General features: G+C 35.6%; 3 protein-coding genes and 1 non-coding gene across 4 annotated transcripts; 1 reads left to right on the forward strand and 3 right to left on the reverse strand.

Annotated features, from left to right (window-relative positions):
* Positions 1–283: 283 nt before the first annotated feature.
* LOC106315918 (probable 3-deoxy-D-manno-octulosonic acid transferase, mitochondrial) lies at positions 284–3,243 on the reverse strand. The gene is made up of 11 exons (XM_013753761.1): positions 3,028–3,243; positions 2,852–2,945; positions 2,726–2,768; positions 2,388–2,510; positions 1,810–1,929; positions 1,645–1,723; positions 1,366–1,482; positions 1,198–1,295; positions 1,007–1,100; positions 794–913; positions 284–700 (listed from the first exon to the last, which is right to left on the reverse strand). Exons 1-11 carry the CDS (start codon positions 3,218–3,220, stop codon positions 462–464), a joined length of 1,320 nt encoding a protein of 439 aa, XP_013609215.1. The 5' UTR covers positions 3,221–3,243; the 3' UTR covers positions 284–461.
* A 7,074-nt stretch (positions 3,244–10,317) lies between these two features.
* LOC106319115 (glucomannan 4-beta-mannosyltransferase 9) lies at positions 10,318–15,073 on the forward strand. Its single transcript, XM_013757355.1, has 9 exons — positions 10,318–11,034; positions 11,334–11,432; positions 11,509–11,761; positions 13,560–13,670; positions 13,752–13,888; positions 13,966–14,079; positions 14,243–14,442; positions 14,527–14,718; positions 14,798–15,073. The coding sequence occupies exons 1-9, from the start codon at positions 10,705–10,707 to the stop codon at positions 14,958–14,960; spliced, it is 1,599 nt and encodes a 532-aa protein (XP_013612809.1). The 5' UTR covers positions 10,318–10,704; the 3' UTR covers positions 14,961–15,073.
* Positions 15,074–16,139: 1,066 nt separating this feature from the next.
* Positions 16,140–16,222, reverse strand: TRNAL-UAA. Its single transcript has one exon. It is a non-coding gene; the product is annotated as a tRNA-Leu (tRNA).
* A 192-nt stretch (positions 16,223–16,414) lies between these two features.
* Positions 16,415–18,318, reverse strand: LOC106313547 (histone deacetylase HDT3). Its single transcript, XM_013751382.1, has 7 exons — positions 18,184–18,318; positions 18,000–18,070; positions 17,704–17,921; positions 17,443–17,602; positions 17,131–17,235; positions 16,908–16,998; positions 16,415–16,823 (listed from the first exon to the last, which is right to left on the reverse strand). The coding sequence occupies exons 1-7, from the start codon at positions 18,194–18,196 to the stop codon at positions 16,615–16,617; spliced, it is 867 nt and encodes a 288-aa protein (XP_013606836.1). The 5' UTR covers positions 18,197–18,318; the 3' UTR covers positions 16,415–16,614.
* Positions 18,319–19,190: the final 872 nt, after the last annotated feature.

The raw sequence follows: 19,190 nt of genomic DNA on the forward strand, positions 1-19,190 counted from the left end.
AAATTGCTAAATCAAAACTATAATATCCACGAGTCAGGAAGACTGGTAAAGTGACATATCCAATGAAATACAGAAAAAAATAAAAATGAAAATTAACACGCCCGGTAGGACGCGAATCCACAATCGTTTGATTAGAAGTCAAACGCCTTATCCATTAGGCCACGGGCGCCTTGTTTGCTAACTGAAAAACAGAATTAAATACTATATCTGGACAAAGCCTACTGTTATACAGTTTCTTTACCCACATTACATTGGTTATAGTGCAAAAGGATTTTCAATAAAATAGTCCTGAACCTGAAGTTTCACAACGTTCAAAACAAGCCTGAAGCTACACAATATTCAAAGAAGAAAGTTTTCTACAAAAAAAAAGCATAAATATGCAGATACATACATGTTTAGAGCTTCAACTACTACAGATGTCTACATCTATTATTCAGCTGTTAATTAGCCACGCTAACAAATCATTTCCCTCTAAAGATATGGAGATTGAGAAGATTCCAAACATTCGAGATAATGCAGCTCGATAGAGATTCATATACCTCTTTAGAAGCTCTCTGACGTGCTTTCAGGATCTCAGGGTTGCTCATGAGCAACTCAACCGCTTCTCTGAGCTCTAGCTTACTCGATACCTGTGTAATCGATAAGGGATTCGCCTGCTGCATTGCCTTCACCATGTGAGAGAAGTGCCCAACATGACAACCTAACAAAACGTAACACAAATGTTCAGATAAAAGAGAGAAAAAGTGAACTATAGTAATACGAGCATGCTAATCTTATTATCATCATTGAGCACCTGTAATAACGGCACAGCCAGCGGCAGCTGCTTCAGATACGTTATGACCAGTTAGCTCCGGGAAGAAAGAACCTCCAATGACGGCTACTGGAGCTACTCCGTAGAATTCTCTTAGCTCACCTGAAGAAAACAAGCAGAACCAGAACATGTCAATGGAGAAAGTACAGAGAGGGGTAGCCACTAGGAACATTAATGTAAAGGAAAGAACCCAACCTAGTGTATCAACCACATATATATTTGTCTTCTTTGATGTGATATTTTCATTTCGAGACCTTAGAGCTACACTTTGGCCATCGTTCCGCAATCTCTACAAAAAGTAGCTTTGACATATTGAAATTTGCCAAAAGTTATAACCTAAGCCAGGCCAATAATCAAAATAAGCAGAAGTTGGTTTTGGAACATACTTGAGCGATCTGGTGGCCATGATGTGGATGTCGAGGCACAATTATCACAACGGAGTCAGGATGTGACTGGAGAAGCAAGTTGTGGACTCCTAAAATGACTGTGCATACAACTTTGATCATCAATTTTGATAAATACATAAAAAAAAAAAAACAGAAGATAATTTGTACCTTCTTCCTCGCGTCTATGTAATGACGATGCAATCCATACCTTCATATCTGAGAGTTCTGCTTTTAGATCTCTTATACTTTCAGATGTTCCACTAGATACATAAAACTTGTTTACCACTGGAAGAAAGAGCATACAGGAGATAGATCTTATTATCGTCTTAAACAAGAAGAGTATGAGAAATTCAGCAAATGAAACTAAGTAGCAGATCATTAATCAAACATCAACAACTCTAGATCTCAATGAAAATAATCTTGAAAGCATAGGTGGGAGTGCAATACCGTATTTCAAGTCTCCAGAAAAATTAATGACGAAGGGTGGTGCCTGCAGCAGCTGGAAATGTATACCCTGCAAGGTGCTCTATCCCATTTGAGGCAAAAAAAAAATAATTAATATAAGCCAAGATCAGATAATCCTTGGATTTGATGAAGTTATAGCATACATACGAGTGGAGCAATTAGTGAGAATTTGGATAGCAGCAATGATGCCAGCGGTAGTAAGAGAGGACTAGACCACCGTTTAAAGGATTTTGTAGACATCCGAGCGTTCAACAATGCCAACGGAATCTGAAAAAAATTGGATTAACAGAAAACACTATATTAACCAATGGAAAGAGTCAGGAACAGGTCACTATGCAGATGCATGCAGTAGATGCAGGGAATGCCTATAGACGATTTATTAAAGATTTCAACTAAATTTTTTTTAAAAAATTTGGGGATCTATAAAAATATTTTTCGGACTTATATCTATGTAATTATTTTTCAAAATTTGGAGTTTCAGAGCCGATGTTTCATTCGGCTTTGCTCAGGACCGGCAGATGTCTTAGGAGGAGAAACAAAAGGTTATGTTTCCCCACAATCACATGTATTAAATCATCAAACCTCTCAAGAGAAAACAAAAAAAAAAAGAGTAAACTACATCATGACCTGAGGATTATCCACGTGTTCAAAGGAAAACATTGGAAATTAAGTTCATTATCCTTAACAGAAGTAATAAGCAAACGAGAGGGAACAAAAAAAATTACTCGAAGTTGTGCAGCAGACATGATGAGATTAGGCCACAGCTCGTTCTCCATAATGACAATCGCATTTGGTTTCCAATAACCAAGGAATCTGTCAATAGCCACCGGTGTATCCAGCGGTGCAAACTGCTCAAATTTTTTAAACTAAAGCACATCAACAAGAGCTCAGAGATATTATTATATCACCAAGCAACGGTTAAAGAATAACTGTTAGTGAACACAGAGAAACAAAGAAAATGAATTTGTGTAACTAACTTTCAGCTCTTATAGTATGAGCTGAGTCCGGTTTACATGTAACAGACATTTAACCAATCTAAACCATATAATCGGTTTACTAATACCTGATGTAATACACCAACAGGAAGCTGCTTCTTTATCACTTCACTGCAAACGTTTTAAAAAAAAAAAAAAGATTAAAACTTTAAATCCCGTTTTTAAAAGTTTAAGTGTACGAAGAGAAACAATACAATGCAGAGACTGTCGTCGTCGTCATCAAGATAGTCATCTCTGGCTTCATCTCACTGCATCGTCTGATCACGGGAATCGCAGCCATTCCTTCGCCTGAAGAGAGAGTCACCACAATAAGAAGAGCTTGATTTCTCGATTTGGAGACTAATCGAGATGATCAATTGAGGTTTCTAACCTAACGAGACGGCGTGAAACCAGACGAGCGATCCCGGCGGTCGTACGGCGGAGGGATGACCGAACCGTTCGTGCCACCGGCGGGAGTGTTCTAGGCCTCGGAGCCTGCGCCACCGCATGTGGAGGTGAAGAAATGGTGAAGCGCTGTAGGTTAAGGCTCTGTATAATCTGTATACGAGCACTCCGAGCTCCATCGCGCATCCGCCACTCAGCGACGGCGCCGACGTCTGCTCTGCTCTATTCATTGAAGACTGCTTCTAGTACGACGCCGTATTGTAATCGGGCCGTTTAAAGCCCATAGTATTAGTAAATTATTTTCTAGCCTTCAACTTTGGCCCAACAAGGATAAACGCTTCAATGGGTCAAACGCATAATCACGACTGTGTCATGTGAGAGACCAAAAACTAACTAAAGGGAAGGTTCTACTCCTTTTAGCGTTTACGACAATAAAGTACATGTTATTCATTACTTGTCCGAATGATCTTCAGATTCTTCAAAATGGTAGCCAGTATAAAATATTCTGAACACCTAGAATTTTGTTTAAAAAGTAAAAACAAATTATAGCAGTAAAATAAAATAAAATTAAATGAGACTATCCTTTTGCCTTTTCTCACTGGGTGAGGAGGATACTCGTGCCTTTTCTCAAAGAAGGTTGAGAAAAACGTTAGCGGAATAACTTTGATAGCAAGTTTAGCTTCCCACGTGCCATGTTGTTGCCTGCTGTTTGAGCCTTTGTCTATGGTTTCAGATGAATCTGGAATTTACATTCATCTATATAGTCCATTTAAAAGTTAAATATTAGCTAGAGATATTCTCTGAAATGTCTTACTTTATCGTTGCTGTAAAAATTATGACCAAGTTGTAGTTTTCTTATACTATATAACCACCATCTTAGTCTTGTTTCCGGCCACCTTTATTGGTCTGGTCAGCTTATGTATGTTTGTAAAATATAGTGAAACGATTGTTTGATTGATGGACGTAAGAGCAAACAATTAATGAATAGAATGTCAAAGATGGCTATAATTTCGTTTAAAACGGCAAAAGAAAGTAATATATGATAATCCACCTAAAAGTTAAACATACAAAAAATTCTTGACCTCGGATCTATCCCATTACATATATATAATCAGAATTAGTAATGAAATTGAAGCAGGTGAGAAAAAGAGTGATGAAGACTTGGTCTTGAAGACTAAGGTGCGGTGTCTCCTTCCCATATCGGAGCCAAATTGCACACATCAACTAAGTAGTTCATAGACCTTAGCCATTTCCAATGATAGCATTTTCGAGTCGTATTATGTAATGCAAGCAAACAAAATTAAATTATAAAAAGACGTATTAAGATTCCTTTTATGTTTTTTTTTTTAATTTACTTACGGTGATTTGAGTTTTTGAGGTTGAATACGTATTAAGATATTTAGAGGTTCTTTCGATAAGAATGAAAAATATCTCTAATTCTTTGCACATTATGTAGCAAATCAAATTTACTATTTTACCTAATCAAAATACATCACAATTCACAATTCACAACATTACTTTATTACTTGTATTCAAAGTTAAGTATTCAATCATAAACTTATGTTTTGAGGATCAGATTTATTACGTAAGATTTGGTTTTATGAATTATTATAAGTTTGTAACAAGCGTATCTTACTATCTGCGATACACACAACATGCAACATCATGATGAACGATTATATTCCCAAAATTTTACATTATTTACATCTATAGTATATAAGAAAATACATGATATCATATCGAGCTTCATTCGTATTAAGTATAGGCCATTAAAAATTCAACTAAGAGGCTTCATGAACTTCATGTAATCATTGTAAAAAAATTGTATACCGGATGTAATATATATATACACAAAATATATGTGCCGACAATTAAAAGTCGAAATAAGACCCTAAAATAAATGGAGAGAGGGGGAGTTTCAGTTCCAAAGTAGATAGGATATCAATTCTATATGAAGTATGGACATTGGATCCCACCAACTGTTCTGAATTGTGTTTTCTACAAAACTTGATTGATTCTTTGAATATTTTCATATTTATTATAGCTTTTTGCAAACATATTTATCATAACAAAAGTAACAAAGATACCCATTTTATTTTGAATAACTAACAATAGAAATACATATACATAGTTTTTTCTTTCGAAAATTAATATATAGTCTATTTGTTAATGTTTTGTTCCTGGAGTAGAGATGAAAGGTCGAGTACACGTTAGTGAGTAGGAACCTTCATAAAGAGATACACTGATAGTAGTTTCTTTTAGTTTTGTTTTGAGGTATACGGTTTAGTTGATGAAAATATGCTCGACTGTGAAGAAAAGAATGCTTTTTTTTTGGACAATAAGAAAAGAATGCTTAAGAAGTCTTCGCTAACCAAAATCAATTTACAGTTTTATACAGATGATATATCAACCTCTTTTTAATTTATTTCGCTTCTACAGTTTTCACGTAAACAGCTTCCGACGGGTTTATAAGCGAAATTAAACCATTAAATTCAAAATCTATTGGCTTAAGTTTTCTAACTTTTATATGGGACCAGTTGTGAGCACTGTGTATATGGGTATATTCCTGAGCAATAATGTAATACGTAGGGTGACCAATAATATATACTTACGAATTTGTTGCTCCAAGTCTTTTTTTCTTATAACTCTGGTTATTATATGCCAAAGCCAAACAGCTCCTCAGTGAAGGGTTCGAAGTTGTTCGTGGGGTAATCTTGTATTTAGTCTACCATTTTTTGTTTGGTTATTCCATTTTATCTAATTATCGGTCATTATTTTTTTCCAAATCTATTTTATACGTGTGTGTCATGATAAAAAAAAATCAGATGTTATATCACACTTACTAGATAATCAGTTCTCTGTAAAACCCCGTAAATTATCATTAATTTTAGTAACATGTCTCAGAATTATTGAAAATGATGAAAAATGAAAGGAATGGTGACAAATGTGAGTGAAAGAAGCAAAGTCCATCTGTAAGAAGTAAGACCAACCGCAACGGAAGCCATTAGCGATTCCTAAGGGTCATTACCAAAGTTAATGGTAATATAAAAACTATATTTCAGCATAATTATCTAAGGATCAACCTGTAAGTAAGGGTCGAGGGAGCTGAACCTTGGGCGACGTGGCAGGTGGGTATTGGCGGAAGATTCATTCGTCTTTGGTGTAGACGGAAAAAAAAATTCATTTTCGACGAAGGAGAGAAAAAAAAAAGAAAGCTATCGAGAAAAGGCGATAAAAGGCGATTTCCAATCGATTTTTACGAAGGTAAATTGAAGCTTTCTTTTGCTGTTTTTCGATTTAGATTAGGTTACATGTTGTTTTCCTCTGAAATTAGGGTTCTGATTTGTGTTTTCAATCGATTTGTGGACAAAAACGTTTGAAATTAGGGTTTCAAAGATGGGGGTTTTCAATCGATTTGGGGTTTAAGGTCGTTTGAAATTAGGGTTTCAAAGAAGGGGGTTTTAGATCGGTTTGTAGTTTGAGTTTGAAAACGATTTTCGTTTCAAACAATTTGTCTTGTTTTCTTAAATCAGTTCTTGCCCTAATGATCTTTGATTTCTTCCTCACTTTATCTTCTTCGCTTAATCTTACATGATTTCTTTCATGTTTACAGAGACCTAATGGGACAAGATTATTCGTTTACACAGCCTTCTTCTTCAGCAGAGTCGCTTGACATGACGTCCCTTCTTGAAGCAGAATGTGAACTGTACAAGGATGAAGATGACAGTAGGATCTTGCATCAAGTGTATGGAGACGAAGCTGATGATGGAATGCCTTTGACATGCTACTGTGGTTCTGATGCAGTAGTTGCAACATCTTACACGGTTCTGGTTCAGCGAAGCTGCGACATTCTCGTCTGATCAATTTAGACGCCGTTTCCGCATGAATAAGGAATTATTCTTGCGTCTTGTTCATAGCCTATCAGAGTGCTTTTCATTCTTTCAGCAACGAAGAGATGCAACCAGGAGGCTCGGTCTTTCTGCACTTCAAAAATGCACGGCAGCAATTCGTCTGCTTGCTTATGGTACTGCGGCTGACGCTGTTGACGAATATCTCCGACTTAGTGAGACTACCGCACTTTCATGTTTACATAATTTCACTGACGGAATAATACATATATTTGGAGAGGAGTATCTACGACGACCCACACCGTAGGATCTTCAACGACTACTCGATATTGGAGAGACACAAGGGTTTCCTGGGATGGTCGAGAGCATTGACTGTATGAATATTAATAATTGTTGTATCTTTATTTTTAATTATTGTGATTTTAAATTTATTCATGCTATATTATTGAAACATTTGGTAATTCACTTTTTTTTAAAAAAAAATTATTCTAAGGACTTCTTATTAGGACTCACCATTGTAAACACTTATTTGGATCCTTAACTATTTAACAAAAAAAAAAATTATTTTTAAATTCCTAAGGGTTCTACAATGGGTGCCACCATCTCTAAGAACACATGTGTTATTTGGTCCTTTTACATTATGTTTACTTGCAAGGCACTGCATGTTACTTCCTGGCTGCATGCAACATATGTAGTGCTATTTTACTTCTCCAACTTTTGTTTTTATTCATATTCCATTTTTCATTATTATAACTCTGCACACAATTTTATTGTTGTTTAAGTTACCATGATAATATAGAGATATAATCATACATACTTGTTTCACATTCAAAGAAATCAAAAGCCAATGGCGAATATTAGTTTTTTTTTTTTGATCAATTTTTTCTTTTTGATTAAAGGCGAATATTAGTTTCGTGTGTTAAAGAATGGCAAGTAACATATTCATTATTAACAAAGATGATTGAGATCTCGACAAATTATAGTTATTATGTATATTAGTTAACTCAAGTTTGTTTATGATATCACTAAATCTATGAATATATGTTAGGTAATGGTCTCGGCATGTGTTCTCCACATGACATGCCAACCAAATACAGACTTTAATTTGTCAACTTACTGACTTGATAACTGATTACAACACGAAATACGCTATAAGAAGTACATGCAAAAAAAAATCATAAAATCAAAATTCCTAACTATTTAAATTATAAATAGGTGTTTTGGTACTGGACCGACAGAAAATGAATCATTCCGTATGAAGTATCTTCATAAACTGAAATGTTCGTTTTAGTGTTGTAATGTCAGTGTTGGCTAAAGTATCCGAATAAAATATGACTAATTTAACAAGTGTGAAAAGATGATTACTAAAACCACAGTGTTTTATAATTACGTAGAATTGTCTAATGCTAATGCAAGGTGATTACTAGCACTGAACGACCGTCTAGGTTCTAACAGTCAACCTCAGCCGTTGGGCAGTCCTTTTTATCCAGCTGTGTGTTTCATCTTACTACTTATCACCGCTTAAAATTAATCGAGATCCATTTTACTTTTAAAATAACATTATCTCGTTAAGTTCTTAATTACTACTATATATTAGTTTGCGAAGTATATGAAATAGAATGATTGATGGACGAAGTGGAAACGTGGGTCGAAGACTCGGAAGTTTATGAAATAATTGACTTTTCCTACTTTTACTTTAAAGAATTGACTTTAAGCAATGTGTTGAATTTGTTAATATTTAATACTTCCGTTCCCGAAAGCAAAATGTTTTAGATTTTTTTCTTATTCCACAAAGATATATTTTCTATATTGTTAAGGTATTTTTTTATACTTTTGAGGAACATTAATTGAGAATATTTGAATTGATTAAATTTCATTGGTGGAAAGTTATTGAAAAGTGCATAATAAAAAATAAATTAAATTATAAACATTTATTAAATTCTTAATAAGCGTGCAAACTCTAGAAAATCTTACTTTCAGAAACAGAGGGAGTATGATATTAAATATAATAAGCTTAATATTTATGATACTCATTAAATATACTAAGCTTAAAATTTTCATATAAACATTTACAAACGGACCGTCGGTGCGCTATAAATCAGCATCGCAAATTAGCCATAAAACAAATGTGCTTTGTTAGATATCTTTTGAGTGTTTTTCTGTGCAAAATGTCTTATTCATTTTCTACACGGGAGCTTTTGGTCAATTTCGACTGGTTAGCAACATTCCATATCATTTCCAAGAGAGGTGACCATATCTGTTTTGCCTCAAGTCTTGAATTGTTCTTTGGTTTTAAAAAATTGTAATATTCTAGAGTATGGTGTCATTTTATACGATTACAAAACTAACACTAGTACTTTTATATCGATATGACTAACTTACCTCCATAATCCAGATCAAAGTTGGAGAGCTCCTTCGTGGTTTATATTTGTTTTTTATAGAAATAAGTGAATATTTATTAATATATAATAATGTTATTTGTTACATATGCGATCAGAATGCATATATAATAATATTGTTACATATACTTTACTGGATTTCGCAGACAAAATTGGGAATCCTATATCTGTTTCTCTACATATGGACCACTGCACGATTTCAATATCTTGTTCTATAGAATCGATCATTCGATAATCTTGAGAGATTTTTCATTATCCTGTAACGAGATGAGGACAACAATACGAGACATATTATTTCATCGAGAAACGAACCGATGTAATCACTTTACTATTGGAATCAACTGGTTATACAAGTTATTGGGGTATAAAACTGATATACATCATGCGTTTACAATGCATGATTTTCGTTTAGTTTTGAATCACATACAGTAAATAGCATCTGGCCTTCAAGTGTTAGCTCTGTATTAAATTACCAAATATGATATACAAGGCCGAACTCTTACGACTAATGTATATGATATATACAACATTCAAAATATTGCTTGACTTTTTTGGGGTTAAATATTGCTAGAAGTTAGTCTACCGTCTATGAAACTAAACTAAAATTATTTATTCGTTGATTTCTTTTTTTTAAAATAAATTTAAACATTAGTCAGAGAAACAAATATTAACTATAGCCCAGATTAATTAATCAGCGTTGTCTACCAATTTGTTTTGACTGAGATGGTCGTATATTTACGAACGCCTAGACGGCTAAAATTTGGAACATATTCTACATTTTTTTTCTGGAGAAACAGATTAAATTAAAATAACATTTTGCTTAACTCAGACCTGGACATCATTAATGTTTGTGACGTTCAATAATGTTTGGTAGTTATATAGAAAGAGCAAATGGATGGTTGATGGAGCAAACATTTATTTGTGTACAATAAATTATAAATACAAACTACAGTATAAAATAAACCAAAAATTAAAAGTGGAACCATACAATACAAGGGCAAAGGCTTTATATAAAGACATTCATCTCTGTTTCATTTTTCACACATACACTGATACAGACACACTGTCTCCTCTCTCTCTCTGTTTATGTTCACAGATCTCTCTCCTCTCCTCTTCCTTTCCAAAACCATCTCCTCCTTCACCACCTTTCATTATAATCTTTCCTCTCTTACCAAACCATAAAACAAGAAAACAAACCTAAAAAACAAAAAAATAATTCTCCTTTTTTTCAGACAATCAGAGTTTCTATCAAGTAAAACTCTGTCTCTCTGTATTGTCCTCCTCTTTGATTACTTACTTCAAAAGAAACTCCTTTAAAGTATCACATTGTACCCTATCGCGTGTCTCACAAGAAAAGATCTAGGGTTCTTGCTTCCTCCTCTGTTTTTTTTCTCTTTCTCACCGGAGTAAGGAGAGATGGAGCTCGGTGATTCTTCGGCGGTGATTCCAGACTCGTTCATGGGATACAGAGACGACATCACAATGCAAATGTCAATGATCTTGGATCAGATCCGAGCTCCGTTGATCGTCCCAGTCCTCAGACTCGCGGTTTACATCTGTTTAACGATGTCGGTGATGCTATTTGTGGAAAGGGTTTACATGGGAATAGTAATCTCTCTTGTTAAACTCTTTGGTCGGAAGCCAGAGAAACGTTTCAAATGGGAACCGATGAAAGACGACATCGAGCTTGGAAACTCTGTTTATCCTATGGTTCTTGTTCAAATCCCAATGTACAACGAACGAGAGGTACCAAATTAAATCAAAACTCTCGTCTCTTTTTCTTTTTTGTTTACTTTGCTTTTGTTATGAATTAACACGAATCAGATTCGAAGAAAGCAAGAGAAACCAACCCATTTAAATTTTGTATATTATTATATTTTTTTGGTAACACAAATTTTGTATATTATTATTATGTGAATAAATAACTTTTACAATCCTGATAACTACACCTAATAACTACACGGCTTTAACCTTGTGCACGGAGATTTAAGACGCTTCTAGAATTAACAGCTTTGTTTATTAATCTTGTTATGTTGTTAATGCAGGTTTATCAGCTATCTATTGGAGCTGCTTGTGGGCTCTCGTGGCCGTCTGATCGAATCGTCATTCAAGTTCTTGATGATTCCACTGACCCAACGATCAAAGTAAGCTCAAGAACCGGTCTTTTGATTCTTGAAAAAGATCCAATTTACGAGCTTCTTGTTTTTTTTGTTTGGGCAGGATCTAGTGGAGATGGAGTGTAGTAGGTGGGCGAGTAAAGGAGTGAACATAAAGTATGAGATCAGAGACAACAGAAACGGGTACAAAGCTGGAGCTCTGAAAGAAGGTATGAAGAAGAGTTATGTCAAAAGCTGCGATTACGTGGCGATCTTCGACGCTGATTTTCAGCCTGAACCGGATTATCTCTGGAGAACCGTACCGTTCCTCCTCCATAACCCTAAGCTTGCTCTCGTTCAAGCTCGCTGGAAATTCGGTAATTTTTTTATATTTTTGACTGTTTTACCTGGTTGACCCACTTTTATTGTTGTTGTCACGTGATTGGTAAGTGCTAATAATCAGTATTCAGTGCTTAGCTAGAAAGTTTACACACGGTTTTGAGATTCGTTTTTTTTTTATCTGAATTACTACTCGCTTTTTAGGCTAAGTAATGATAATTACAGAATCATTTGATCAGTGAACATTAACTAATTACATATACTTTGTGTGTTAATAATGTTCTTCTTTTTTTGTTTAATACTAATATTAAATTATGACTTTTCGAATGGATGACTAATTGGAGACGGCAGAGATGGCTCATATTAAATTAATACATATAAGTAGATTTTGTAAGTGGAAAAAAAAAAAATTAGAACCTGTGAACGTATTATAAGATATCATAAACTAATAGCACATGAGTTGATCACTGTTTTAAGAGAATCTTATTTTATAGTAATTTAAAAGCATGGGGTTTAATATTTTTATAAGAAAATCATGTTTACATAAAGAAAGTTTTTGTTACATTAACAGAAGTGTCGGTGGGTGTTTTATACTTTTATTGATAGGTCCCAATATAACCTAACCTAGCGGATCTTGATGTCGACGTATCGATTTTGTTCGTGATTTTCGTGCTCTAGCTTTAAAATTTTAAATGTGGAACCACTTTCTTTTGCAAATAGTTTTTATTAGTACTAACAAATTATTTTTGAATGATCTAGAGGCATATTCCATATAATATAGGCAATATCCCTTCTAACAAATCCCATATTAAATAGAAGAAAACATTTCGGGAAATATAAGAAAACATCAAGGAATATAAAGTTTAATATTTTGTTGTCCTTTGTGGTAGGTATGTCTGCAGTAGGAGTTGGTAAATATTTGGTTTGTGTGTCTGGCTTTTTGTTGATTTTTGATGAAAAATATGCATTGTCCACACATTTTTCAACAGAGTGATGTTTTTCCACATTAGTCAATAGATTGTCGTCCACCAGTGAATCTATAACTTCTGGCATTCAAAAGCTGCAGCGTATTTAGCTTTGAACGATCTAGCCTTCATAAAAAGAACACCCGAATTTTGAAGTAATTTCTTCGAATAAAAAATAAATTTTGCATGCAAACATTCATCGACATATTAAAATTTAGAAAACCAAAATATAAATAATCAGATTAGAACAGAGCTTAGTGTTTAGTGGCGTTGCTTCACTGGCATCGTGGTCGTGTCCCATAATGAGTGCAGAGAACATATAGGGAAGGGGCTTGTTTTGTCATTTAGTAAATATAGTATTAGGTAGATCAGTCATTTTTGTTAGTAGATACGCCACGTGTACTTGCCAGCGCCCTCTATCTTCCATGTGCAATATCTGGGTCCCACACTGGTCTCTTCTCTACTAGTCTCTGTCACTCTCATCACTCACTTTTCTTTTTCAAGTAAAATTTGTTTGTTTTTTTTACTTCCAGTACTAATACAACCAATTATTGAAACTCGCTTTTATTTTATTAACGATGCTTTTAGTCTCACGAGCTATTTTATTTTAGAAAATAAAAATAGTAATAATAAAAATAAATCATGTGAACTTGTGAAGTAGATTGACAAAATCTAACGAGTTGTTGAAATCTAATTGGGGAAGAGTCTGAGCTGTCTATAGTTTTTTTTTTTTTTGAGCTGTCTATAGTTTGATAATTGAAAATATTTATTTCAATGTCACCAACTGGTTTTAAATGTCTTCATCAATACCACATTAATTGATTGTTTGCTATGCATATATTAATTGAATTCCATTATTCAAATTTTGCAGTAAATTCGGATGAATGTTTGATGACAAGAATGCAAGAAATGTCTCTGGATTATCATTTTACGGTCGAACAAGAAGTTGGTTCTTCTACTTACGCCTTCTTCGGTTTCAACGGTACTTACTTTTTTTCCTCTTCATTATACTTTCTCGTCTTATTTCAGTTTCATAACATTTGCTTGCTTACTATCATTTTAGGGACTGCTGGAATATGGAGAATATCGGCATTAAACGAAGCTGGTGGTTGGAAAGATAGAACAACCGTAGAAGATATGGACCTGGCCGTTCGAGCTAGTCTCAAGGGTTGGAAATTTTTGTACCTTGGTTCGTTGAAGGTATACCTTGTCTCTCCATTATTTAACAATGCGTATGCGTCAATTAGTGGTTGATATATGATTTTAAAATGATATAGGTTAAAAACGAGTTGCCAAGTACATTCAAGGCGTATAGGTATCAACAGCACAGGTGGTCATGTGGTCCAGCAAATCTTTTCAGGAAAATGGCGTTCGAAATCATGACCAACAAGGTTTGTAACTCCTTCTTTCTCCCTCCACACTGAATGAACCAATTAATTAACCAGTACTTACATTCAACATATCAAACCTAAACCGGAAAGTTTCTCTAGTTTTGGTTGGTCTCCACATTTATTTAAGTTCTGCTTTAAATTGGTTTTTCTTTCTTTTTGGCAGAACGTGACTTTATGGAAGAAAGTTCATGTGATATATAGCTTCTTCGTAGTGAGAAAGATTGTGGCACACATTGTTACATTCATCTTCTATTGTGTGGTCTTACCGGCTACGGTTCTTGTACCTGAAGTTACTGTACCTAAATGGGGAGCGGTTTACATTCCGTCCATCATTACTCTGCTCAACGCTGTCGGTACACCTAGGTAAAAAAAATATTCCAAAGATTTTCTTACGGCTCAAGTGACGTCTCGTTTAGCCTCTCGTTGTTTGTTACACGTATCTTATAGGTCACTACATCTCATGGTATTTTGGATTCTGTTCGAGAATGTGATGTCTCTTCACAGAACAAAAGCTACCTTCATCGGTTTACTCGAAGGAGGAAGAGTTAACGAGTGGATTGTCACTGAGAAGCTCGGTGATCTTAAGGCTAAGTCAGCAACCAAGGCTCCAAAGAAGCTTCGTTTTAGATTTGGAGATAGGTAAGCTTCTCCACGTGTCTTATAGGTCACTGAATCTTATTTGCACTTTTGTTTCATTCTAATAACTTTTCTTTGGCAGAATCCATGTGTTGGAACTCGGTGTAGGAATGTATCTGTTTTCTATCGGATGCTATGACGCGTTATTTGGGAAGAATCATTATTATCTATACCTTTTCGCGCAAGCATTCGCCTTCTTCATCGCTGGATGTGGGCAGATTGGGACAGTGGTGCCTAACTATTGAATGGAAAATGGATTGATCGAGCTACAAACTGCTCGAGAATAAGATGATGATTTTATATTTTTTTCTTGGCTACTCTTTAATTTCTTCCTGGTGTGAATAGAGAGAATTGATGATACGATTGTTACAGAAGATGGTGTGTGTAGTTGTGGAAGATATGGATACCTATAGTAAAGAAGAATATATATATTTTCAAGGGGGGTTTTCATATTCCTCAAAGACAATAGATCATTTCTTGCAAGACAAAAGCTTTTGATTCCAATTTCTTTGTATCAAATTATTGTATTGTACAAATATGGAGGTACATGATAAAGGAAGTCATAGTTTCCGATGCTCCGCCGCCTTTCAATAATGCCTGAGATCTGGTTTCCGCCATAGTTTCCGATCGCTTCGCCACCGTTTCCGAGGAAAGAATGTCTCTGATACCACTGATAAAAGAAGTCACTCCTTTATGATCGATCTAATGTTCTTGAAACACCAAATCGTAGCTCTCGAGTAATAGATCTATAAGAGAGAAAGATCTAAATCCTCAAATAACAATCCATGAATCGATATTAGAATTCCAGAGGTTTTTAAGAAAGTTTTACAAATGATTTCTGAATGAACTGAATAGAGTACGCAGACTCTGTTTTATCTACTCCAAAAGATGAACTCCTCCGATCAGCTGGCGCGAAGCCGTTGTAACAAACTCTTAACTTCTCCCTTCCTCCACTAGTTACTCAACACGTGTCTCTTACTTCTCCTGTATCAGTACACGATAATCACATTCTATGAAATAGCTTGCAACATGCAGGATTTGAAAGAATTGTCATCTTTTGCATCTTTTATTCAAACAAACGTTGCCTTTGTGGTCGCTACTTCTATAATGTTTGAAGGTTTTCTTTCGAATGAGAAAGAATGATAAATTGTTTTCTTTATTGCATATAGTGGGCCATATAGTGGTAACTGAACGTTTATATTGTTTGGTTTCTTCAGTTCAGTTGAAACATAGTTTCTAGATGACCAAATTTTTATGGGTTTGGACTAAAAAAAAATTACTAAACCACCATACACAGAATAAAACTGGATCTACAAAAAAATTGCAAATTTGCAATCATATCAAAAATGATATTAGTGTAAGTCTTTTTAATCTAGATTGGACATGTAACAAGGTTCAGAAAAGGAAAAAAACAATTTGCAGGCTGCAGGCTGTGGGGTTCGAACCCACGCGCACTTATGTGCAGAAGAACTTAAGTCTTCCCCCTTAACCACTCGGGCAAACCTGCTAGTTGCTATACACTAACTTTTATCATCTACATCCTCATTTTATGCCAATGGCATTTCCCTTCGGAGCCCATATGTTAGCTACGTTTATATTATTTAACCCTTTCAGGGCCCATTGGGTTTGGCTTACTATGTTTTATCGACGTTGCGCTATCTGAAGATCTCCAATTGTACGAATCCAAGAAAATTTTGGTTTTTCCGACAAAAGCCAACATAAATATCATATCCACCATATTAGCACTAAACACAAAGGGTCTAGCAAAGTTTCGTCTACCCGACGATTAGGAAAAAGATAACTAAACTGGTTAACTCGCAAACTCAAAGTTTTGAAAACCGAATTACATCAAAAGTCTAAAAAAGCTTATGGATACTCTCTTTTCTTCTTCATCAGATTTCAAGCAACTCCACTGTGTTTGGCCTTGGTGTGCGACTGCAAGCCCATCTCCGAAGTAAACGTTCTGTTGCAGGAGCTGCACCCAAATGCATTTGCGGACTTTGGTGTCTGCTGCTGCTGCTGCTTCGACGACTCTCCATTGCTTCCAGAGCTCTTTCCTCCCTTTGACGGATGCGGAGTCGCAACGTGGACGTGTGGCTTCTTCGATTCTGTTTTCACAACGTTTAAGATTATTATATCAAGACATCTTTATAACTCACAGTAAAGAAAGAACGAGGATCAGATAGAGTCACCTGATTTCTGAGGAGTTACGAACTTAGCCTTCTTGTTTGAAGCAGTCTTCGAGGTGGTGGCTTCCGCAGGCCTCTTCTTGGCTTCTTCAACCTTTTTATAAAACAAGAAAATTATAGTCAGATTTGCGTTTGACACATAAGTGAAATTGCTGCAAAAAAGGCAAGAGAACAAATATATACAAGTTTAGCATCAACAATCACATATAAAGAGAATATAATGTACCTTCTTCTCAGGGGTCTCCTCATCTGATGAGTCATCTTCCTCATCGTCAGATGAGTCTTCGTCATCATCGTCCTCTTCAACTTCAGCAGTAACCTTCTTTTCTTCCTGAAACAAAGTAGAGATCGTAACAATGAAGGGTGTAAATGATATAGGTGACACACTACAGGCAGCATATTTATTCACCAAACAATAAAAGCATCCCCTTTTCTCTAACTAGGATACTAAACACAAGAGCTAAGCGTTCATGTGTCATCTTCAAGCGCAAGTTAAATTCTACAAAGTGATCACATTATTACATAAACAAAAGTGTACCTCCTCATCCTCAGAGTCGTCATCATCCTCATCATCATCACTATCGTCCTCCTCATCATCTTCCTCGGCCTTGGCATCGTCATTAGGCAACTGAAAGTTCACCTGCTTCACACCTGATTTCGTAACAGCTGGCTCAGCAGGCTCATCATCATCAGACTCAGTAAGACAGAACAAGAGAGTTAAGGATATCAAACAAGCAAAGCAAGTCCCAAAAGCATATTCATCAATAAATTATCAAAGGTTAAGCAGCGATAAGGATATGAATCAGATTCATGAGCATCAACTCTGTAGCCAGAGAAGAAAACGCTCCCATCCTTCCAACTATGAGACAGCTCAAAACTCCTCTCCAGCACAATCTCCGTGCAGAGCTGAGGGCACTTATCGTGTGACAGCGTCCCAATCACAAGCTTCTGGTCTCCGACTTTCATGTAGAGCCTGACCGGCTCGTTTCCACCGTTCTTCTTCTCGCCTAGAGCAGCCTAACAAACCGAACAAAGCTTCTATAAACATCCATCGCTGAAATAGAAAAAAAAATCAATTATCGCGAGTGGACGTACCAGTGAGATGTGCACAATCATCTCCTCCTCAGCATCCACCCTAAGTGGTGAGCCACTCTTAACCTCAACACCTGCAAACAAACGCAACATACCAGACGGAGATTACTAACCTAAATTGAAAACGGAACGAACAAAACCCTAACTAGACAGAGAGCAGAAAACGAAGAAGAAGACGATCGTTTACCCCAGAACTCCATTGACACGATCGGTAACGAGCTGACGGCGACGGATGCGACGGGAGAGAAAGGTTCTAGAAGAAGACGAGAGCGGTTAGAGCTTTTAGGGCGACGAGTAAGGTGACCACGGCGAAAACCTCAATATAAGGGGGGTTTTTCAGTGATCCTCTGTTACGCGGACCACTATATGATTTAGTGGGCCTGTATCTTGAAGTGAGCCCAAAGAAATTAACGTTTTGAGCCCGGATCTTTTACCATCAAATGGTGTCAAGACGGATCGTAACGGGCTTGTGACGCTTTATTTGACGTGCTGGAAATTTCCGTTTTTTTTTCTCGTTTTGGTCAAAATGTGGGATCCACTCATTCTTTTAAGTAAGTCCCACGGACAAATGGAACAGTATTACGTTATTGCCCTCAATTTGTTTAATTTATTATTTGTGTAAAAGCTGTCTAATTTCTCTACCATCATCATCCATCATTAGAAAACTAAACAAAATCTATGAAGAATATGTGATAACATTAAGTACAGTCTACGAATAATTAAATGGGTCATTTGCACGAGTGGGGATTGAGCAATGGACAACCAAATCCTGCTTATGCCAACTAATTAATGATTAAGTTACACAATTTTATTAATCAAACTACATCTAGACTGTTACATCTATCCGAGGCCTCTTGTGTGTATAGTTTTACTTATAAAAGAGTTCTAATCAAACTACATATAGACATGAGTCAAATGAGTATATTCTTACAAAAGTGTTCAAAAAACATATTCCAAACTCCAAAGGTATAGTTTTATATTATTTTCTATACGCAAACTCAAAAATAAAATAAAAGATTTTGAGGACTTCTAGTTCTAAATATGTAGTGTCCCATAATTTTCTTCCATATATTGGACTACCTACTTTATACCAAGCAGGCGTAAATAAAATTATAAAGATGGCAAAGCGTTAAAATAAAAGAAGCAACGTGATGAAAATATCTTACAAGGCGATGGCTGAGAAATTAATGACAA

The sequence above is a fragment of the Brassica oleracea genome, chromosome C9 (genome assembly GCF_000695525.1).
Source record: "Brassica oleracea var. oleracea cultivar TO1000 chromosome C9, BOL, whole genome shotgun sequence".
Taxonomy (NCBI): domain Eukaryota; kingdom Viridiplantae; phylum Streptophyta; class Magnoliopsida; order Brassicales; family Brassicaceae; genus Brassica; species Brassica oleracea.